This window comes from Pagrus pagrus (genome assembly GCF_965226575.1).
Source record: "Pagrus pagrus genome assembly, chromosome: 11".
NCBI classification, from domain to species: domain Eukaryota; kingdom Metazoa; phylum Chordata; class Actinopteri; order Spariformes; family Sparidae; genus Pagrus; species Pagrus pagrus.
In genome coordinates, this window is record NC_140195.1 from 4963399 (window position 1) to 4987651 (window position 24253).

At 39.3% G+C, this 24253-nt stretch overlaps 2 protein-coding genes across 5 annotated transcripts; both read right to left on the minus strand.

Annotated features, from left to right (window-relative positions):
- Window positions 1-513: 513 nt before the first annotated feature.
- tmem269 (transmembrane protein 269) lies at window positions 514-15671 on the minus strand. 4 transcript variants are annotated; one of them, XM_084366215.1, is made up of 8 exons: window positions 15593-15634; window positions 12164-12210; window positions 11102-11151; window positions 8450-8597; window positions 7560-7657; window positions 6295-6438; window positions 6013-6213; window positions 514-5331 (listed from the first exon to the last, which is right to left on the minus strand). In XM_084366215.1, the coding sequence occupies exons 4-8, from the start codon at window positions 8488-8490 to the stop codon at window positions 5222-5224; spliced, it is 594 nt and encodes a 197-aa protein (XP_084222341.1). In that variant the 5' UTR covers window positions 8491-8597; window positions 11102-11151; window positions 12164-12210; window positions 15593-15634; the 3' UTR covers window positions 514-5221. The 4 variants fall into 4 exon arrangements, with proteins under 4 accessions (XP_084222341.1, XP_084222342.1, XP_084222340.1 ...); XM_084366216.1 differs by lacking the exon at window positions 15593-15634 and adding an exon at window positions 15383-15398; XM_084366214.1 differs by lacking the exon at window positions 11102-11151 and having other exon boundaries at window positions 15593-15671.
- A 1311-nt stretch (window positions 15672-16982) lies between these two features.
- Window positions 16983-22869, minus strand: LOC311264716 (mucin-5B; the record flags this gene model as incomplete). Its single annotated transcript, XM_084365807.1, has 9 exons — window positions 16983-18054; window positions 18787-18958; window positions 19063-19166; window positions 19272-19452; window positions 20420-20523; window positions 20611-20782; window positions 20886-20989; window positions 21177-21348; window positions 22863-22869. The coding sequence occupies 9 exons, from the start codon at window positions 22867-22869 to the stop codon at window positions 17943-17945; spliced, it is 1128 nt and encodes a 375-aa protein (XP_084221933.1). The 3' UTR covers window positions 16983-17942.
- Between the last annotated feature and the right edge of the window lie 1384 nt (window positions 22870-24253).

The window sequence follows — 24253 nt, forward strand, 5'->3', positions numbered from 1 at the left end:
CTGATGTTTTTTTCCCCCCTTGTTTGTCAAGTTTGACATCACGGATGCGCTGGAAAAACAGGGAACAGTAGAAAGAAGTAGATCATACACCTCATCAGACGACATCCAGAAGACGTTAAACTTGATTGAATAACTCTTAGACACATCATTCTTTTGCAGAACTAATAACAGAAGGAGTTTCTGTTGAAGATGAACTTTTTTTATCAGAACTGATCAATGCTCCAACACTGCTTGACAGAGACAGATGGAAAGATTATAAGCGGCCTCACCTTCAACACACATCATAGCATCGCGCCTAATAAAGGAGAGTGAATTACACAGATTACACAGATGTTAGCTTTAGATCACAGCTGAGCTGCGGAGGTGATAAGTGCAAACACTGGTGGGAGGCTAGTTAATATCCGTCATGAACCCTAATTCTCCACAGGAATCATTAAAATGTCTGATAGTATTCCCCTTTTTTGCCGTGCATGCTCCTGTGAGGTGTTTGCAATGATCACTTTGACATCACAGTGGAAAAAAAGTCAGAAATCCACAAATCAAAAAAACTAGACTTGTTTTTTGTTTTGGATTTCTATTTTTATTTGATGATCCAGTTCAACATGAAAACAGGAGAAACACAGAAATCTTTCATTTTTGAACCCTCAGAAAAACAAAAACAAAATTCTGACGAGATTGTCGTTTGCCAGATCGAATGGATTAACTGAAATGTTCAGACATTACACAGTGTAGACTGAAAACATACAATGAAGCGACAAAATCCAAAAATAGGCGTATACCATCTCTTAGACAGAGTCAGAACTTGGTAAAAATCAAAGTATTAAAAGCTAAATAAAAGAAAAAAATAAGTCCGTAACTCAGAAGCCATTCTGGGGTCCATTGACTTTCAATTCAGCTTATTCAAAACATACATTCAAACAGCAAATCAAACAAAAGGAATGACGGCACAATCATATTTCAAAGTTTTTGAACCGACTGGCTTTGAGACTCCTACAAAATGGAACAAGTGAGGAAAACCCATATCCTGACCTGAATGTTTTGAAAGTGAAGTGACCCCAACCCTGATGGAAACATTAACAGTCAGTTAACACAAGACTGGTCATAGTGCTTTCTGAATGCCCGTCATTGTGTAACAGATAATCCAGAAACAACATGGAATTTTTTGAATCTCGAAAAATGGTGCTGAGAAGTCATGTTGTATGTTCAGAGACTAAAGGCTTATGCACACTACTCATTAAACTATGCTCAATACTGTGGGCATCATATTCAGAGTTATGTTGCTTAGTTAAATTCAATATTTAAAACTCAAGAGATTGTTTCATTTGAAATCATTTGTGTATATTTTGTGCCCTGCTGCCACGTGTGTTTACAACATGGAGAGAAGATTGGATTACTGCTGAAGAAGGGAGCTTACACAGGAGATAAACCTAATGAAAATTCAGTTTTTAGAACAAGCCACCCAACCCCTGACTTCAGTGTCAGTGCAGCAAAGACAAGAAACAGCATGAAGGTTAATCCTCAAGAGTAACAATAAAATGCCCTGTCATCCCTCATTCATGTAACTTTCAATCTGGGTTCTATTTTAGAGCAGTCACATGAACATAAAGGTTAAATAAAACAAGTGTAATTTTTACTTAAACTAAAAAAAATGACTCAATAAAAAGCTAAAGTCCAAAAACTGTGTGATGCTGACAGAGCTCTATCAAACTACAAAATAATAAATTGCCAGGCTCTAATGGCATCCCAATAGAATATAAAAAAATAGGTATCTCCTTTTACAAACATGATAAATCCCTTCACAATTAATCAACTGCCTCTTGCAATGGCAACAATGCTCCTGCTCCTCAAACCAGGTAAAGATAAACACAACTGTAGTTTGAATTAGTGGTCGACCGATGAATCGGTTTGACGATGAATCACCGCCGATAGGACGTTTATCAAACTATTCTTATTGGCTGAACTTGGCCCCGATAGTTGCCGATGGCTGCACAGCCTCCACCGACCACGCGGGGGAGTACGTCACCGCTTTGCAAGGAGGATACGCTGAGTCAGTCACCATCATTTGAGGGCCACTTCTGAAAATATCTAAATCCTCTTAATCTCCCTCTCCCTCTTAATCTAAAGTAAACTGACACAGACAGCGAACTGCTGTACGTTAAAGTTAGATATGCAGCAGCCATACATGCGCAACAGACTTTAATTAATGCCACGTTTTTCGATGTAGACTAAGAGACTAACGTTACATCAGAGGTATTTTTTCCACTATTTTCTCCACTCCATGAAATACCTTCCACACATTACTCTGGCGATAGGGATAGAAAATATGGCCTACCCTTGAATCATTGCGGTCTTGGATTGGAAGAACTGATTTAACCGGAGGCTGACAAGTCATATCTGGTCTTGCATAGCCAGACCTCTCTCATCTGACCCGTTTTTATTCTCCCCACAAGTAATCTAGTCTCGTATATATAACGCGACACCATCACTGTGTCCACGATAGGGACAGGACACTGAAGGCTGCCAGGACGTTACATTACTTAATACTGTACTTACCAATGTGGCGATCTCTCTTCAAATAGTAATAGTCCCGTCACGGAACTATCCAGCCATTAATCCATTTTACGCTGGGAATATGCACGAACATTAATGGTTCATAAGAGCAGCATTTAACAATGTAACGGGACGCGCAACTGAAGTAATCCTGGCCAGTTCAGCCACAGAACAGTGCGTCGTCCATTGTAAATAGAACAGATTCCAACGATGTGATCCGCTAAATCACGTTTCCAGATCTTGTGTCTTGATATCAAACATACAGCTACTGCCAGCTTTTCAACTCAAATGAAAGACTCTGTCCTGCACATCTCTAAAGTTACTCTATTAGTTACACTGTAACTTATCACCGAGAGGGTGGGAAGGACTAGGGGGCGAGAGAGAGAGAAAAAAAAATCGCCATTTTAATTATACATATAGATCGGCTTTTTCCTTCTCCTAAGCAGACTTGAGAAAATGATTCCAAAAATTATAAATGTCGCCAGGATATAATGTAAGCAGTTAATATTTCTGCAAACCACAGATACGTCCATGGTTGACACTTATACCAAATGTGGCATATCACGTTCACATTATACAGTATGCTTATTGCTTATTAGTCACCAGTGTTATCATAAGCAAACGAGGCTGCCAAACAGCCGACTGCAGTTCAAGTCACACCACTGGACCAAAACTTTTTTTTTTTTTTGCCAAACCATGATAATTTCCTCACCAGGACCAAGTGGTTTTTGTGCCTTAACCTAAAAAGAGCATAAGCACAGCATTGTGACAAACGAGAAAATAAAAAATGCTCCGTAAATGTAAAGTTGCAACATAAAGACATGACTAGTTTGAACTTATCTGTGGTTTTGCAGACACATATTTAGCTAACATTTATTCGGGCGATTGAGTTTATCAGAGACAGACAAGGCTCTGATCATGTTTGTCGACTGTTTGATATAATCAATTCAGCTCAGAAAAGAGAAGAACCCATATACTAATTGTCTCAATGCATGCTGTGACAAAATCAAACCCACTTTTCTCTTTGATACATAACTTTATATATTTATATACTTACACTACACTTCATATATCAAAACAAAAGGCTCCAAAAGCTAGAAGTCTGAACGAAAGCATTTTGTCCAATCTTGCCTTTCTCTTGAGAGGCTGTAGGCAATGACGTCCAGCTTCACCTTAGGATTCGGTTTCACTCTATGTCGATGACCTCTTATTGTTCATTAAGGACCCACTAACCTAATTTCCACCATTACTAAAATGTCTGACAGAATACAGTGCATCATCAGGCTCTCAACTAAACTTTACTAAAGGTGAGATACTGCCATCAAGCAATTTAGTTTAGCAGATTGGTGGATCAAACCAAATTTGACCTTTAAAGATGATTAGACTTACCTGCGACTTTAATTGGAATAATTAGAATTGGATTTCTGACATCACAGCATCACAGTTCAGACCGTTTTGGACTTGGTCACCACAGAAGAGAATGAAAGAAGATGGATATCAATAGAAAAACAAGAATTGCAAAACAACTCTGCTGAATGCCGTTCCCTTTTTGGGTATTATATACAAACTGAGTACAATTACCAAGAACCCAACTATACACAGCACTTTACTTTTCCATTTCATTCTTGAATCTAATGGGTCACTCTTTAAAATACTTCACTATCGAACAACCCAAATCCCGTAACAGCGACAGACTCCAACATTGTGTGGATAAAGGCATTAAATAGTTAGGGACCTTTACACAGAAGGTATATTCTCTAGTTTCCAAGCAACCTGTCCTGAAAATACAGCCTCAGTACAATCTGTTTAATGGCTACTTGTGAATACATCACTGGGTTGAAGCAAATACACCTAATAGTATTCCCCTCAGCTGCTATGGTAGTAGTATTCACATTAGCTTTTGACAATATTCTCCACAATAAGTGTCATGAATTTGAAAGTCCTTTTACAGAACGAATGGGAGTTAGATCTGGATTCTTCATAAGATGATGCTGACTGCCAAAAACGTTTTGAACCAAGCTCAATTTTTTTTTAATCTCCGGTAAGAGCAGACTAATTTAATTCATATCTTGCTATACACATGTTAAATTTAACAATATTTCACCTGGGTGGCAGAAATGTAAAATTATAAATGCTTATAATTTCCATAGGATCTGAAAATGTAGCAGACTTAAAACAACTGACACTAGATCAATGAATTAACATCATACTGTATAATGTTTTGAGATCTGGGGAACCTTCATATACACCTTACCTCAACTCAAATGTGATGGTTGATATTCAATTGCTAATTGCTTTCATCTGGACCTAATTTTATTTTATACCCTGTCATACTTTTACACTGTTTTTATTTTATGGTGGTCAGTAAGTGCAGAGGACCAAACCAAATACAGGGGTTGGGGGTGGGTATTCGCTTGTCTTTTTGTGTTGTATTTTGATTTGATGAGCATTGTTGAAAATGTTTACTGTAAATACAGAACTTTTGTGCTCTGCCTCTATTTTGACCAATAATAATTAAAAAAAATCACTACAAAGAAAAAGAGCAAGTGTTGGCCTGTAGTGCATGAGCATGTTCAGCTCAGACCCTCAATGGCAGGAAGCCTCAGCTCACTCAGATGGGCCAGGTAGGCCGCAACCTATTTGCAAATTTTGGAAAAGGCCAGAACCCCTTTTACACTTTACTGCTCCAGAGAGATGTTGGGAACAAAATGTAGGAGACAGACCACAGCAGGTAGTACACGCATGCAGGCGGGAAGGAAGAGCAGAACACCATCACGACTCCTAGGGAGAAAAAAAGGTTGAGTGAAACAATTTTGTAATTTGAAAGAATTATATTTCAAAAGCTTGTTTTTGTCTTTGTGCAATGTCCATCATAAATACACAACGGACAAGATTATACAGTCTTGCTAGCAGCAGTGTGAGACCATACAAAAGTACACACTGACCTTTTACCAAATGAATGTACCAGATTTCATGGTAAAAGGTTTCGCCAGTTGATGAGAGGAGTCCAGTAACAAGGTGGTTTTCTTTGGCTCCTAGCAGCCTGGTGCTGAGTCGGTAAATAGGACCGGTAACTAGCAAACAGCAGCTACATTTACCAGCAGTTAGCAGTTACTTTAGCAACAAAGCTACCGGTGCAAGTCCAGTGTAAATCACCTTGAAACTGTAACTGGCCTCCGTCATCGTTCTCTAAGGCTGCGTATGGCCCTGGTCTAGAGGTGTTTATTGGTAGGCTGCTGGTTAGCTATAGTTAGCAGTTACGTTAGCAACAAGTGCAGCTGGAGGACAACGGAAAATACTTTCTCAATAAAATATGATACAGTTTCACCCAAATCACTGAATGAGGTTAGTAAGTTATGTGTATTTCTTATGTGAATTTATGTTCTAACCATAATTTCTGACAATTGTGCTCATGATAAAGAGAGAGGTGAATCCTACTGAATATGTTTTCAATCGCTCTACCTCCGGCATAGACTACTTTCTTCCAGGCCTGGGACTCCAGCACTCTGTCATGAGGGTAGAAGTTTTGACTGATCATAAAGAGGATCATGGCCATCGCGAGGACCCGCAGCATGGCCATGTTTCCTCCAGACAGCAGAGAGGCGCTAGCCAGGATGGCTGAGGAGTAGATGCAGGGCAGGCCGCGGTACACAAATGGAATCCCTGAGGACCGAAGAAGAATAAAGTAACGTGGTAGTTAAATGAAAAGAGACGATAAAAAACCAAGAGTATCTGAGAACTTACCGCTTGAGAAGAAACAGAGGCGGACGAACACGGACAGGACGTAACACATGCACAGGATGTTGTCCAGCAGGTCAGATGTCCTCAAGAGCAACGACGTGGCAATCCCGAAGGTCGTGAAGTCACCGAAGTCATCAAGCTTGGCACCTGAATATGAAAAAGATTAATAAATGGCCCGTGATATGAATAGTGCTGGTGTCAGAACTTGCTGACTGACATTATCCATGCTACAAACATTTTATTCTGCTTCAGAATGGCTACATGTGAACACCAACGGTCCTATTATTAAACTTCTTTCGATCTGGCAGTGCCTTAGTCATGAGTTTACTGCCTATAAAAGCCAGTGCAGATACGTTATCTCTCCAGTATAGTCACTGCCAATGTCACTGACATGTGACATATCCATGTGGAAATTTCAGCGTCAGCCCAACAGACGGCCATTCTATAAACAACATTCTCCACTGCCTTGTCTCTTTATCCCAGGAGCACGGAGCATGTTTTCAGCAGATGAGGATGAGGTGATTCAGGCCACTGCTCAAATGAACGAGGTGGAATTCCACAGCCCAGGGTCAACAATTTTAGCAATTTCAGATATGCAGAGAACCCAAAGCAACAGGATAAAATAGACAATTGGAGTGTGATCCCGTGGAATTAGACTGCTTAATCAGAAAGTGATTGTTCATTTGACAAAATACGTGGGGGGGCACAACAACATCCACCTGCAAAGTCATGCAGAAAAAACCCCGTCGGGACACAAAGCCTCCAGAAATGCGCAGCCACCGATGTATTGTGATGCACCTGGGAGTTATTTTGGGCTGTGGAAAAAACTTGCAATGTTACACCAGCTATTTGTGCCTCTGGATTTTTTACTATATACGGTACAGTGCTGTGATCTTTTGAAAAACAAGTCACAGCAGCACATTTTGTATGCCGTGTATGTGCATGAGCTAGGCGGGGGTAAGAAAGGGCATGCCATGCCTTACAAATGCAAATCTCAACCCCAAAACCTCAGCTAACAGCTAAAAAGACACTGATTTAATAACGCTCAAATTGCATCACATTAAAAATGTATGATTCCTCTCTTGGAGACTTTGTAAGACTATCCCCAGTATTTCAGTGGCAGAGTTTAATTCAACTGGCTTCCTTTGTTTGTGACCTTGTGCGGCCAAATTAGAAAGTCCAGACAAAGGACTGTGCAGCAAGCCTTGCCAACACCCCAGATGAAGTTTATCTTTGGTCAGAGCTATTGACCACAGCACTCCACTTACCCAGCGCAGAGCAGGCATCAAGTCGCCTGGCAACTGCCCCATCCGCAAAGTCCAGCAGGTAGCCAATCAGAACCAGCCAACACGCAGCATGATGGTGCCTGAGCAGAACGAGTGAGCGTTAGGTTTAGCTATTTGATGACAGCAACCCGTTTCCAAGGGTCAAATATTTGCACATTCTCACAACTGGAAAAGGGCTGAAACTAGTGCTAACGCAACTAGAAAGACAACACACTGAACAGCGACGTCAAAGTGATGTTGTCTTGTTGAACGCTCACCGAAACGGAAAACCTTGAAGAACCGGTCCCGTGTAACAATTAGCTCACAAAACTGACTAACTCTCTTTTCATATAACTTCAGTTGTCAATACGGTCAGATTGATTGTGCGTTTCTCCTTTTTTAGTCCTTTTTTCTGAGGCAAGGTGACAGCCATCGGTGTTGGTGACGTATATTGAGGAGACGATGGAGTTTTACACAAAACTAAATGGGATCAAAAATTCTTCTCTCGCCATTGCCTACTGTACAAATATTTTCCAAAATAAGGTCCTCTATATCAACATTACTGATTGTCTGGCGGCCCTGAGGGGCAAAATACAACACCTGATGAAAAAAAGATCATTTTTTTCCTTTATTTAAATGTTTCGTTAACTTTTTTTTACTGTCTTTTCTATTTTGTAAATATGTTTTCTGAAATGATGTCTTTTTTAACAGGGATGCGTAATGTGAAAAGTTTTGTGCGTGTTTTTTCATCCAGCTTTGTTGTGTTTTGTCCCTAAATTATTATACTCATTTTGGATTTATTGTTTGTTTGTTCTTTACGTAAAAAAAAAAAAAAGATTACAATGATTACAAACAATCTACTTTGTCCATCCCATAATGATGTGTTCGCTCACCCATTAAGACTGCTGAGAATGGAGGCCATGCCCATGACCATGTTGGCAACTGACAGAGCATTAGCTGCATTTTTACGTGCAAACTCCTTGATCTGCAGTCCCGTGGCGTGATCACTCAGAAAAAGCTTGTTGGTGCACTGAAAGAGACCTGAGACCACAAAATAACAGCAGTTAGTAGTTGTCTGTGTTACGTCAAGAAACCTATGCTGAGATTTAAGAAGCAAAAGCAAAAGCTAAATCCCTACTGTGATCCGGTGACCATACCAGCTTTTGATGAATATGTCTGAAGTTTCAGTTAAACCTCAGTTGGACTGAGAGTAAAAATGTGCACAAAAAAAAAATCATAACCTTAATGTTTTACCAGTCATATGTGAACAATACTACTTTTTATACCATCTAATGGAAATCCATATTGCAGTATATTGTAGCATATGTTTGCATATGTTTCTTTTTTTTCCTTTTTTTAAAGCATAATATTACTTTAAAATTGATTCCCCCGTCTTATGTAAAAGAAGCATCACTTACCAAGACGTATGTTTATTGGATGGAGACAGACCTTACGATACATTCATCCATTTTCAGATCAGTAAAATGCATTTGTTACTGTACATTTCATTCATTTGCAGCCTACAGCATGCAACATTAGCTTGCCTCAATAGCTACTCATTATATGATCAGTTATATCTCTACGCTAGACATATTATACATTTTTTTAGCTGTTACAAAAAATGGCCACAATGACATGTAGTAAACTTTAATATCAATAGATAAAAATTGGAAAAGAAATATATTTCAAAAGGATACAATGTCTGAAGAGGATGCATATGAAGTGTTAGCACGCAATTGTGATCTTAGCAGGGGGGAAGATATGCACAAATACTGGTGTGGGGAACAGTATGAATACAGGGGACTACCACATACAGTCGTGGTCCAAAGTTTACATAGACTTGTAAGGAACGTGTATATCATGGCAGTCTTCAGTACTAATCATTTCTGCAGCTCTCATTTATCTGTGATGGAATGAGTGCAACAAATACTACGTTTTCACAAAAAAACATTCATGAAGTTTGGTTCAATAATGACTTTATTATAGGTCTTCTGAAAATGTGACCAAATCTGCAGGGTCAAAAATATACAAAGTAATTCTAATATTTGGTTAAATGCCCCTTGGCCAGTTTTACCTTTATTTTTAACCACTCCTCTTGACAGAATCGGTGGAGGTCAACTAAATTTGTTAGCTTCCTGCCACGGACTTGTTTCTTCAGCATAGTCTACATGTTCTCGATGGGGTTCAATTCAGGACTTGGGAAGGTCACTACAAAACCTCAATTCTGGCCTGATTTAGCCATTCATTTACCACTTTTGATGTGTGTTTGGGATCGTGGTCCTGCTGGAACACACAACTGCACACAAGACCCAATCTTCTGGCTGATGCTTTTAGGTTTTCCGGAGATAATCCTCCTTTTTCATTATTTCATTTACTTTCTTTAGAGCACCAGATCCACTGGCAGCAAAGCAGCCCCACAGCAATATACTACTACCACCACCATGTTTGACAGCAGGTATGGTGTTCTTGGGGTGAAAGAGCCTAAAATCAATGCTGAGCTCTTTCCCATTGTAGTGCTTGTGGCCGAGTCTAGTGGGTGTATCAAACCAGCCCAATTAAAATGGGCCCAGAAAAGTCATCAGCTGTTATCAATCAGAATCACTCAGAAGAAGTGAAGAGGCCATGCTACAAAGAACATTTGATCCACACAACTTTGTATAATCACCTAAATTAATCCGTCAAGTTGCTGTGTGTTTACTTTTCTATCCAGCAGATTTGGTCATATTTTCAGAAGACCTACGATAAATTCATTATTGAACCAAACTTCATGAATGTTTTTGGTGACAAAGTAGTTTGTGTTCCACTCTTTCCATCACAGAAACACGAGAGCTGTAGTAAATCACTGGAACTGAACACTGCCATGATAAACATGTTCTTTACAAGTGTATGTAAACTTTTGACCACAGCTGTACACCACTGGCTATAGTGAGAGTGAGTTGGACCTACTGCTTTGACACATACCAGACGTGAGATCAATGAGCCTGTTAACTCTGATCAAGCCTAGTGACCTGAGACAGGCACATGGCAGCAGCACTTACAGAGCAAACTGTTCAAATCTACGAATAACACTAAAGCCTGGGCTATAGCAGAGATTGTGGCGTAAAGATGAATCTACAACCTCTCCTGATTGACTTGTTTTTAAGACAGGCAGTTCATCATTTAAATACTAAACTGCATTATGGCCAATAGTCATAGTTTTATTGAGCCATGTTTGCTTGAAGTGCAGTTAGAAAAACTCAAAACTTGATTAGTTTGAAGACAAAAATTTGCAGTATGAACCAAAGTTAAAGCTACATCTTTGTCAGCAAGATGGAAAGACTGCTGACAGTGCCTCACTCCAGCCAAAAACTGCCTCTGCCCCCACAAAGAGCTGTGAAGTTTTTTTTAATGAAGTCAAACAAAGAAAATCTTTGTTTTCTGTCGGCCTCCTCTCTTGTGAGCTTATCACTTTCTCTCAAGTCATAGTACTGTCCAAGACAGGATGCACAAAATTTTAAGATTTCTTTTTTAAATGTTGCAGTAGCAACCCTGAAAGTGTTTTTCACCCTGAACTTCCTGTGATTCCAAAGCCAGGCGAGTTCAAGAGACTCTTCATCTGAAAGAAAACAGCGTATGAGACACAGCAAAAAGCCAACAATAACTCACACTTCAACTTGACAGCATGCTTTTTACTTATTAGTTTAGTTTCTTAATTTTAACACAAGTTACAACCTAGTATCTAAACTTTTCATGGATAAACACATCAGTTAATTTCTCTGAAAATCATATAAATGCCAAGTTTGCTAGATGAATAGTCAGGTTCATTCACTTCTGTCACAGTAAACACGATTAGAGAGCCACACAGCAGCTCCGTGTGAATAAAAAGTCTGTGGGGTCGCAGCTCCTACGCTTCAGTTTGACTCAAACTACTTAATGCATTGTCTTGGTTACTAATAAAAAAAGAGGATAAAGGCCAGAGCCAAACACATTGTCAATTTCAAGCAAGTGTTTATTTCTGGATTGCTGCCTAATGAGCGCAAAGCATGATGGGAAGGCCCCTTGTTATGTAACACCCTGCTATGTTACCTGGTAACGACTAAAAGGGAGTAAACAAAAAGCAGCAAAACAATAATCTGAGGTGAACCAACTGAACAATACAAACTATTTTGCTTTTAAATGTGTTGACTGTGTTTTGTGATATGCAGATGTAGTAAAAAAGTATTATAAGAACATATAACAGTCGTATAACTTTTATTTCTTCCACTCCTATTAGGTGTGGTTTGTGAATCTGTGATGTAATTTCACAATAAAACGAGTGACCAACAATTAAACAATCAACATCCTCAAACTGTATAATCTATGTACAGTGTACATTGATGTATGTGTGCTGTGATAATGAATTATTTCTCACATTAAAAATTGATGTGCAGGTTTTTATAATAACTGCACATTACCGCTGTATCATCTACCCTATTCTGTCAGCCCAAGAACCTTCCAGCACATTGGCGGCTGTTTTCCTTCCCTAATTTGATCCAGGATAACTTCGGATTTAATCTCTGGCACCCACATGCCCATGCAGGTGTGCATTAATCCAGATTACGGGATGAGATTGAGAAACAAGTACGTACCAGAGGAAGGAGTCAGGAGGATCATGATTGTCTCTGGCTCACAACAGCTGTAAAATAAATATTGAAAGTGCTTACATGACATTGAACTGTGTGTTAAAAACATGTTTATAACACACATGTTTACCATTTAATATCAGTTTGATTATCTGAAAATTACAATGAAATTTTAAATAAATTTAAAAAATAAGTACATCATCTACAAACTCTTAATAAGATTAGTGATTATTTTTTGCAACTTTAAAATGTCCATCCAGATGAATTAATAGATTAACTACACAGTATTTATCAAACATTTACAAATTATTAAACATTCCTACCCTCAATCCTATTTACAACTATTTCATAGGATCCAGCACCTCCTTGGTCACTATCAAATACATGTTGAATAATTTTTTATGTTATACATCCTTTTATTTTCCACTGAAGTTTCTCAAAAATTGCTTGTTTGTCTATTTTGCAGGCATTTCAAATCAGAGATAAAAAGAGATAAAGGGAGCGGTCATGTCACGCAGTAACGCCCGAAGTGTAATTATAGCTGTGATTTTTGTGCACGACATGCGAGCTAAGCTGGCATGTGCTTCATGCTTTTTTAGTTTCTAAATATTTGGGCATATGGTCACTGTGAATCCCAAAAGTAAGTGGGCGTTTGTGCTGTGAAATGATGACATGAGTGTGAAGGTTAATTTAAGACGTGTGTGCGTGACTGTCCACAGTATTTAAATGGAGGGGAGACGATCAATCAGACGGACAGACAGACAGAACATGTCACTTACAGAGGGGAGACGAGTAAACGTGGGAGTGAAGGGACAGTCAAGGAGAGGGAGAAAAAAGGGGGGAGGGAGCATGCAAACAGAAACATAAATCAGCTGTTACTAAAATATGATGCAAAATACTTTATTAATCTCCCAAAGGGGAAACTGAGTATCACGGTACCTTTAAGACAACAAGTAGGATGATAAAAAAGACATACACATCTCAAGGCAGTACAAGAAAAGGTGAGAGCACAGCACCATAAATAACAACTAGTGTAAACGTCTAAATGACTGCACTCTAACATATTCAACTTCAGGGCTCGCATCATTACGCAGGACTTAGTTTGGTCACAGACTACTTCTACTACGCACCTCTCAGTGGTTCTGAGTGATTAATGTGAAGTCTCTGATGTAAATAAATAATGCTCAGTGTGTGACAACAGTTTTGGTTTTGTTCAGTGCCAGACATTGTCCGATGTGTTCCAGGCAGTGTGGATTTCTGATGCGTCCCCTGACTTTTTCACTCCCCCTGACCTGCCAGAACAGCGCCCTGTCTGTGCGCCAGGACCTTTGGATTTACAAATTAAGCACTGCCTGGCAACCAAAGGCATTTCAATTTGGCCTACTGTTCCACAGTGGTGGAAAGTTACCATAAGCACATTTACCCAGGAGCTGTACTGGGTTGGAGATACGTCCTACACGTTCTACACTGCCGTGAGCTACATGGCTTTATAGAGTATTTAAAACCTGCTGCAACATTAAAGTGATGTACACTGAATGCACAGTTATAATCAAGTAATACATTACAGCTTATTCTGAAACTTTTTGGTACTTTTGGTACTTCTACATTTTGCATGCAGGGTTATTCTGAGTTATTCTACAGTGTGATATTGGCACTTTTAGTAGATGTTACACCTGTTTTGTTTGATAGCTGGACAATCACATTATTGCTGAGTCGAGATTTAATGTTTGGATGTGGCGGTGCAGGTCGTCTGCGCAACAACAACTCGTGTCTTGTTTGTCTTTAATTCCAGAACGCGTGCAGGTAAAACCTCAAATCAGGCCACATAATTCAGCCTGGTTCTCAGGCACTGTCCCCGCTAAGCTTAAATGCTCCTCAAATCCTTCTTATAGTCTGTGACTCTGCTTCCAAAACCACCTGCTGCTTTTGCCCTTTCGCAGCTGCTCAGAGGGGGCTTCAGTGTGCAGCGCTCCATCCTCAGCACCAGCTCTAGGAGGGCCGACATCCCTCTGCACGAACACATCACCACAGCCATGAAAATAACCAGGGGGTTTGAGTTACATGGGAGCCAGTGGGACTCCCATTAAAGCAGTAAAATCACTGATCTGTGGGGGTCTCTAATACATTCTTCAATACAATCTTTATTTGTATAGGCCAATTCACAACAAAAGTCATCTCATGACACTTTCCAAATTGAGCAGGTCTAAACCATACTCCTTGATTGATTGATTTACAGAGACCCAACCTTTTACCCCATGAGCAAGCACATGGCGACAGTGGCAAGAAAGAAAACTGCCTTTTAACAGGCAGAACCCTCGGAGAAGAACTGGATGCCTTGACCGGTAACTCGACTAATCCCTTTTCTTATTTGAACTAAATAACTGCTGATGTGATCTACTTTACAAAACTGTTGCAAGAAGAGGGATGCTCTGCGTGTGTGTGTGTGTGTGTGTGTGTGTGAAAGTCATGGATATGGACCACATAATGAATTGATGAATGTCACTAGCAAAGGCAATATTCCAGACTCCCTTACAAATCGAGTGATTTTATGAGTTGTTGGAGAATTTAATCAACTTTGTTGAACGACTATGGAAATGTTTAACTCACTGGTGCCTTCTTGTAAATTCGGCATTAAGTACAATACATTCAGATGCTTCTTTCCTTGTAAAAAGTGTCAGTTTCTTCGCGGCATCGCTGTAAAAGCCTGTCACTTCTTCGTCGGACTCCCTTTAAAAAACACTCAATTTTGACACTTGTTGCGTTAGGAGAAACTACACATGCTGTGAAACGCTTTCTGCAACATATTCTTAACTATGTGGGTCTGCTTGTTAATTCGGCAAACGTTATACGTGAAGAAATTGTTTCTTTGTGTTAAAAACGTGCAGCCCCGTATTTTCACAAAGAGGGGGGCGCGACGCGTTTAATGTCAGCCATTGTCTGCGACATCATAACATTTCTCCATTCCTGTCCTAACGTTGGTTAGTGTTACTTATGATAGAGACCCCCACAAAGCTCATATTACAACTCGAACAGTGAATATAACAGTCAGTTAGTCTGATGCGGACAGGTGCATGTGTGGGGCTCTCTAACATCACTGCATGTCAGGCTGGAGAAAGAGGCGCAACTGCGTCACAACCAAATCATCCATGTTTTCTCTTTAAAATACGTGTTCGCTGTAGATGTGAGGATGAATGTACCACACATACAAAGTGCGTCTCATCTTACCTGCAGGGACCTCCACAGATTACAAATTCTAGATTATTCCAGTGAAGACGTCTAAATGCGCAAGAATACACGTTTCTGTCTCTCTTTTTCTTTTTTTTTTCACGCAGACTGATTAAATCTCTGTTTGGTTTTGATTTGCTGTTAACTAACTCGTGTGTTCAAAGATGCTACGCTGTCAATAAAACACTAACACCTCATCAGGACGTTTACCTGTCAGCTTCACAGCCGCTCTCTCAGCGCGTCCTTTTTAAGACCAAGGATAAACCCGCTGGAATATTCCACCGGAAGTGACGCTCCCGGTGATTGTAGTTCTTTTTTTCTCCCCCAAATTGGACTACAGTGAAAGTAACAGTGGGGCAGAAAGTAGAGTGTGTGAACTGAATGAATAACACAAGTATGGAGGACTTTTTGTGACCAATCAACTTTCTTATTTTAATGCAAAAGCTGTGAAGCACCTGTCAAAGGACAACAGTAAACCTCTATTTCACAATAGCCTCTATTTTAGCAAAAGGCATAATTATTATTATCATTATTATTAGTAGTAGTAGTAGTATTATTATTTGAAAGTTCAGACCATTCAGGCAGCTGTAGCCGAGCATCATTGTGAGTCCCTGTCCCTGCACGATGTTGTTCAGCCTCAGTATGGTTTATTTTGTGTTCTCATGCCAGCAACATTTCTTCATATCCATGAATAATCTACAAATTACAGTACATTGTATTTATGCACCAATGATAAGCCCTCTTCAACTACTATGGAGGATGATGATAAATCACAACTGACTGACATTTGTTCTTGTATAAGTCCCAAATGCACATAGGTGTCATTTGCACTTGTCCCCGTCACTTTTTATGAAGCATAATTAGTTAAAAATGTGCCAAATAATATCTTGCACCAGAAAATGTTAACTACCAAATTAGATTAAATGAATTTCAATGCATTATGCTCTTTTTTTTTTCTTGAAATCATAGCACTTTGTATGGTTTCTGGGTATTGGGTGTATAATGAAGGAACATATGGAGGCTCCTTAACAAACTGTCAGCAATAAATTAAAGACAATTCATGAAAATCAACCCAAGAAATGCTGGTAACGGAAACACAACCTGTGATTACAAATCTAAACATTTTAATAGAGTCTCTGCTGCTGTCAGCACCATCTACATGGAGTTTGCTTTTGATAATCATTCATGATGATCACATAATTTTATTTTATCCTTGTTTTGGAGAGAGGGAGAGAGAGAGAGAGAGAGAGCAAAATTGTTGCGGCCCACATCCGGCCCACATACCACGTGCAATGATGCCACTTTCACAGGACTGATCTGCAGAAGAGAGGTTTATTTTGTCCACAAGTAGAGACTCCTCTGGATGAGTCTCATGACCTGAAGCTTACAGTAACCACATTAATCCTTGTTTTTTCTTGTGTTATAATTGTTGATACTCAATTATTCAATAACATTTCTGCTCTCTGAAGTATCTGGAAATGTAGGCTACTGATCCCCTACTCATTCCTCTTCTATGCCCATCCCAGTCCAACCCAAAGTAGATTCAAAGCTGTTGTTGCAGGCATGGTTTTGGGCTCTTTTGAAAGGTTATAAGCTGAATCATTTATTTATTTTACCCTCACCTAAATTGTTTACTGCAAAAATAAGCTGACCTTTATCTGCCCCTATTAGCTGGAAAACACACTGACAATGAACAAGTAACACATGTTTTTCTGAGGAATTATCAGGCACCTGGCAAAAAAATGCCATCTGGTGATCTCAAAATACACCTGCTTGACAGTAACAAGGGCAAAAACTTGATATAGCTCTTATTTAGCCCTTATTTACATTAACTTTGGACATATCAAATACTCAGAAATAAGTGCTTAGGTGGAAACACAACCTGTTCAAAGAACGAAATGAATAAAACTACACAAACTTGCATCATTTCCAAGTTTCTGGCCTTAAGAACTGATATAAACTATGTATTGCTGGATTTGATATCTCATTGGGTACATGATGCATCAATCATCTGGAGACTGGCTTGTAAGTGGCTCAGGAAGAAGAGAGAATGGATCACTTGTCAATATGATCACTCATTGGCTGTTGCAGGTTCTAGGGCGGGCATAGACGCTCATATCTGCTCAAATAAGCTGTCAATCAAACGTCTGCCATCTCAGGTCTCACATCATAAAGATACATGATGCAACCATATTTGTATTTAAACCAGACTTTCCTGTTTGTAAGAAAGTGGCTCTCTCATCCACAGGTGGCTGGAGGCTGAAATTGCATTAAATTACTAAATATATGTGTTAACATTGTAAAGACATACCACGAGAAGACCCTGCTGCAAGAAAATGTGTGTGTTTGCTCTCTTCTCCAAGTCCTGAGAAGGAAACTGGCGCTTATTTGGAATGAGACTCAATTGTTCCACTAAATGAGACATTTACAAGAGACAGCACACTATACAGCAACAGATACTAAGAATGATACAGGTTGAAGATTTCACATACTGTCTTAGCGGTTAATACACATCCTGCACTAACAGTTAATCCCCTTAAACATGTCGACCGCTGAGTCTTCACACTGAGCAGAAAGCCAGCGGGCATGTGAAGCGGACCTTGTAGTCTTGACAGCGATTTCCGGCAGGCTGCTCAGCATTCACACAGGCAAAGCCACGAGCGGCGTCATATCTGCAAAATATAACAAGCAAACATTAAAGGGACGCTACACCAATTTAACACATGAATGTCAGTTTATGTGTCATGAGGAGAACTACTGAGCTTGTGAAAATGTCAGTGCAATACTAAATCACTGGAGTGCCATTTAAAGGAATAGTTCAACATTCTTGGAACATACCATTCTCATGTCTGTGCGGTAGGATGAAGCCACTTTCAGCTTATCCCAGCATAAAGACTAGAAACAGCTTGCCTGGCTCTGTCCAAAGGTGACAAAATCTGCACAGCACTTCTAAATCTCTTAAATTATAAGAGCCAACTGTCCTTTAACACTCTAACCAAGAACATTGGATTGATGCAGTGCCTCTTGTAATTACCATTCATGTCGTTTGATGTAATTAATATCTAGAGAATGGCTAGAATTCATATTTAATGTTATTTAATGGACCCAAAAAGGAAAATTTGGTCATTATCTTTTAAATCCCATGCTGATGGAAAGTCGGGGGAAGTGTTGTAGTCCAAAAATCAGCTTCACAGCAAAACAGTGTTGCAGCATTCTCCTAAACAACTGAAGTAGATGGGGACTTGTAGTATTTTAAAACACACAGAGAGAGAAGCCCAGAGAGCCCAAATTTATTTCTTTTTATATTTATATATTTCTAATTTTTATGTGCCTCTGCAGAGACGCTTTGTTTGTTTGATATCACCGTACTACTCTGTTACATTCTTGTCTGTCCTCACACTCACACTTGAAAGACGTCGCCCGTCTGGTGTGCAGGGACACCAGACACTGTCATGGCTTCGATGGCCACAGGCTGGGAGCAGACCTGACTGGGATACAGCGTCTGCAGCCGGAGGAGGGTCTCATAGTCCCCCCGCCTTGTGGGGTCATCCAGGTCGAACCAGCGTGTCCTGCAACCTGCCAAACAGAGAGAAAACATTGTGATTTTCATCATTTTAGACATCTCTGTGTTCCACATTTGTAGTAAGTTGTAACGCAATGATTCCTTCATGAAAACTCACCCTGACAGAAATCTGAGGGACAGGTCAGTTTCACTTGATAATCCTCACACTGCTTGCTCTTCTGTTTTGCATTGATGCATGCAAACCCAAAAGTGACATCATAGCTGGAAAACAATAAAGAGCAGGATGAAGCACTCATGATGCAGGGTTGTGTAACTGTGTAACAAAAGCCACATCGAACCTGCATGATAACAAAATAATGTGTTTACGAGAGGTAGGTGTCTCCGGTGTGCTTGGCAGATATTCCACTGGCCGTCTGGGCTTCGATGCTGATCGGGTTTCTACAGACTTGACCCGGGAAAGTTTTCAGCAACTGAAGTATGGACTCCACGTCGCCCTCATCTGACGGGGTATCACCGTTCAGCCACCCTGTCCGACACTGCTCCGACACTGAGTGGAGATTACAAATGATTATGTGTTGGTTAAAAATGGATTTCAGCAAAAGCAAGATTTTTTTTGTTTTAGGAACTGTTTGAAAAGTCTGAGGAGAGAGGGACATTGTTCTTATCCCATGTTTATATTATATTTTTGCCATAAGGAAGTAAGTAAGTCAATGAGTAACTCATCAAGTACAAAAGTATAGGCATCAAAAATATACTTGAAGTACCTAAAGTAAAAGTATTCATTAAGCACATGGTCATTTCAGAATCAAATATATTCTTGTATTATAATAAATATAAGTTATTATTATTGATGTATTAATGTGTTCATTACTTAAGATTTTGCAGCTTTTTAGCTTGTGAAAAACATCATACTTTATTTGTTGATTATATTTATGGATATAGGATTAAAGATATTATATATAACGATTAAATAACGATTAACACTAATAATCATCATTAATAATGGTAAGTTACTTGTTAAATAAAATACTTTATAAACCATTTATTAAGCAATTGTTTATTGTAACTGATGATGATAATACTGTGTAAATTGTTAGTAAATACTGTGTATTTGACCATTGAACATTATTTTGATGACTATTATGAAGTTGCAGCTGATGTTTTTAAACCTTTGTATTTGCTTAATAGCTTGTTAATAAATGTTTTTTAAAGCATTTTCATTATTTGATAACTATTGATTAAGGTTTATTAACTATAAATTTACCATTCATTAATGATTTTAATCATAAAGTGTTACACTACATTGAATTTGTGCTCTACTTGAATAAACACTTCACGCTGCAAATATAGAAAATATGTAAACTTTCTTTACACACGTCACCACTTCTACCAATTTAACCTGCATGTTAATGTGAATATTTGGAAAACAGATGATTAAATTATTTACTTGGGAATCAGAAAACAAATTATTTTCACTGGAGCAAGTTCGGTCCAAAGAAAACGAAGATATTTACCTTGACAGAACTCTTTCGGACACGTAAATCTGACTCTGTAATCTTCACAGCTCCTGCCCCCCTGATCTGCATTCGCACAGGCAAACCCATAGGTGGCGTCATAGCTGCATCAAAGAGGAGAGGAGGGTGATGAGATGAAGCCTAACATCCTCCTCCTCTTCATGTGATTAGACGGAGGTTGTTAAACTCACTTTAAGAAGGTGTCAGAGGTGTTGGAGGCAGGCTCCCCAGAGACGGTCTGGACCTCGATGGCTATCGGCTGAGGGCAGATTTCCCCCGGGTGTATTTTTTGGAGGTCACTGAGGACCTCATAGTCTCCGTTTCTTGTTGGGTCATCGTGATCAAACCAACGAGTCCTGCACTCTGAGGAACCAAAGAAACCCACATTTGAAAGCTCAACTCTGAATGTTTTTCCCCTCGAAATAAATTAAGTTTGTGTCATGTTGTGTTACGATAGGCTACATACCTGAGCAGAACTGTCCGGTGCAGGTGAACTTGACCTTGTAGTCGTCGCACTGTCTCAATTTCTGCTCTGAGTTGAGGCATAAAAGGCCCTCTGATGCACTGAAACTGCAAAACATAAGCATCCCAACCTATTACACTTGGCTTGAGAACACTTCAGTGATATAGTCATTTAGTACAGTGGCCATTTTTCAAAACTCTGTAGACTCTAAAAAAGATTTGTTTCAGCGGTAAAACATGATGATTAAACCTGTGTCATACATAGAAGGAGGAAAAGAAACAGTGTCATCTTTACGTGTGGAAGGTGTTCCTGGTGTACTGCGACTTGACTCCAGAAACCGTCTGAGCCTCCATGTCCACAGGGTTCGAGCAGATCCTCGTCCAGTGTTTCCTCCTCAGGTCACTCAAGAGCTCCGAGTCCCCGTCTCTGGAAACATCCCCCTCATCAAACCAGGCCGTCTTACAGGCTGCAGAAAGGGAGGTTCAATCTTAACAATGTGTTTTTTTTTTGTTAATGTTTCATTTCTCAAAAGATTCAGGCAAAAAATAATAATGCAGATCTTACTTTCCAGTGCAGTGGAAAATAACTGAAGGTCTGGAAAAAGAAAAAGTCTCTGATCAGTTATAGATGTTGTTTTTGTTTCTCATAAATAATAATACATGTATGAAAAAGAAGACATACATATGTAATTTTAATTATATTACCTGATGCTAGAAGACACCAAGCTGCAAAGCTCTAAAAACAAAGTTCAAGAGAAACAAATAACAAATACACAACTTTAATTGGTTGAAAATACACTAAATTATAATCAAATATAAATGTATTTTAATTATTGATGTTGAATATGATAATTATTATGGTATGTTCTTTGTTTTATTTATATGTATGACAAGGCAAGTTTGTATCAAGGAGAAGAAATTACGTGCATGGATGACATTAGTTAAATTAAAAGTATATAAAAAAAGTATACAATCACAGTACCTGAAAGACCAGCATGATTTTTTATCCAGTAATCTTCAGGAGAGAAAATATAAATATCCACTCAAGTTCCTCATTCAAGCTGAAATAAAATGTCCTTTGAATGTCACTCACGAAGTCGGTTCATGTGAAGAGGAGTCTGCTTATTGGAGGTATATGTATATCCAGTAGGTTTGGACATCCTGTGGTGTATCAGTATCTGTATATTCCTGCCCCTCCCACAGAGGCTGAGCCTACACTGCTCCTCAGTAATCATTGCATGTAATGGAGCAGTAAGCAGGACCACAAACCCACTGCTCCTCTAACTGTTTATGTTGTCAACTATTAAAAATGGGTTTCCATCAAAATGCGTCATATCTTTTATGAGATATTTTTTTCAATAGCTTCCAGGTCATGTGACCTTTTTGCAAAATGATGAGGACCCAAACATAAATCACTACAGCAGGCAGGTTAAAGGTGTAATATGTACGAATTCTAGTTTAAATCATTCAAAAAGTTTCAGCATTAAGTGAGGAAGTACAAGTTTTGACATTTTGTCGGAGACATCTATGTATTGTGTTGAAGAGATATCTACTGAAGTTAGCATGGTAACCATTGAGGTGATTGTTCAATAATTAACACCTGCTCTGAGCTCCAATTAGCAGTCAGCTAATATGACCCCTACCTGCACTAACTGACAAAGACTGAGGAAAAAAAAACCCAGGTTTAAATACACAGGGACTAATTAACAAATGAAACACAGGTGATCACACCGAGAGGGGCGGGAACAAGACAAAAGGCAGGAAGTGGAAAGACACAACAAGACACATGAGGATGAATCCTACAAAATAAAACTTTATTCATTTCTGTCTTTAAAAACAATATTCAGGGTCACATGTTTACTGCAGCAATTTCTGCTTCCTGTAATCTCATTCTGCCGTCATAATGGGGATTATAATAGAAGCATATTAGGAGATGCATTTAAAATAGGTTATCCTACTTCATTTCCATGAAGCGTCTCACTTGTCATCGATGCTCGATGTCTGACAAAAATACCTGTACTGGATTCCCCTGCTCAGCAGTGTGTAGTGTTCAGCGAACATGTGATCCATCCGTCTGTAAGTGTAGACTCCATCATGGTTTAAGGGCAGGAGGATTCAATCACAATCACTGAGGCTCAGAAAGCGAGAGAAACTTGACCACGCTCTTCCTGTGTGAGCTTGACAACCATGTTTATGATTATCTAATATCTATATCTATAATGCCTAAAGAAACTAAATAAACAAACTCTCCTTTTTGTTGTGACTGAATAAACTGAATAAACTAACTGACCTTGAAGGACAACACAATGTCAGACTGTTTTACTTGGTTTATATTTGGCGGACCCTGCCACCTTTCTAACTTCAGACAGTGTTCTGCGGACCTTATTTTCCCCTGAGTACAGCGTGTTTATTCAGTTAAAGAAAAAATGAATCATTCTTCTCACTGATATTGTAAATATTATTATTCTTAGTTTGAATTTCTTCACCAGAAACTATTAATGGCCTTTTAATCTATTAGATCACCTGATAGATTCAGCCCTGTGTGCTAAAAATAAAAATAGACATGTAAACTTATTTCCGATTTCTGTCTGAAGACTTGTGTCTCACTGCCATTCACTGGAAAAGGTCAGAGTGTCAAAGCCAGTCTGCCTTTATTATCCTTGGGATGGGTGTACTGTAACTTGCACAGTGAGGGTGAAAGCTTATCTGTGGAAAGTGACTATTGAGTGTGTATAGATAACAATTGAGGTGTTGACCAAATAGCGAGGCCCCGGGCCCTGCAGTTAAATGTCGCAGAGAGACAGGTGTAAAATAACCTGGACTGGTGTAGAATAACTGCTACCTGCGTGACACTGTGACACAACACACCCAGAGGCAGGAAAGTGATGCATCTGTGACAAGAAGTGACCGCAGGGCTTCACTGTGACGGAGATTTGATATCAGGCTGCATAACTGAATGATTCAGATTGTGTTTATTTGCAATTATGGACTGAATGTTGGCAGCGTATCTCATGAGATCTTATTTCTACTGTGAATTTAATGTTGTAATGACACAGCATCCCAGACATATGAGGGACAGTGCAAACATTCACACTGCTGTTCAGGAAAGGAGGTCACAGTGAGATGATCTTGGTTCAGTCTGTCATGTAAAGGTTTCAGAAATGCCAGAATCAGGCCAGGTGCTGCGATGCTCTCAGTCTAGATGTGCTTGAAAAGTCAGGATTGAATTTTGTGAGAGAGTACTGAAGAGATTTAGTGTACCTCAGAGGTCGGAAGTAATCAAGTACAAATGCTTCTTTTACTTATTTATTTAAGGCAACTTTTTACTTTTAATCCCAACATGTTAACACAAATATCTGCACTTTCCACTGT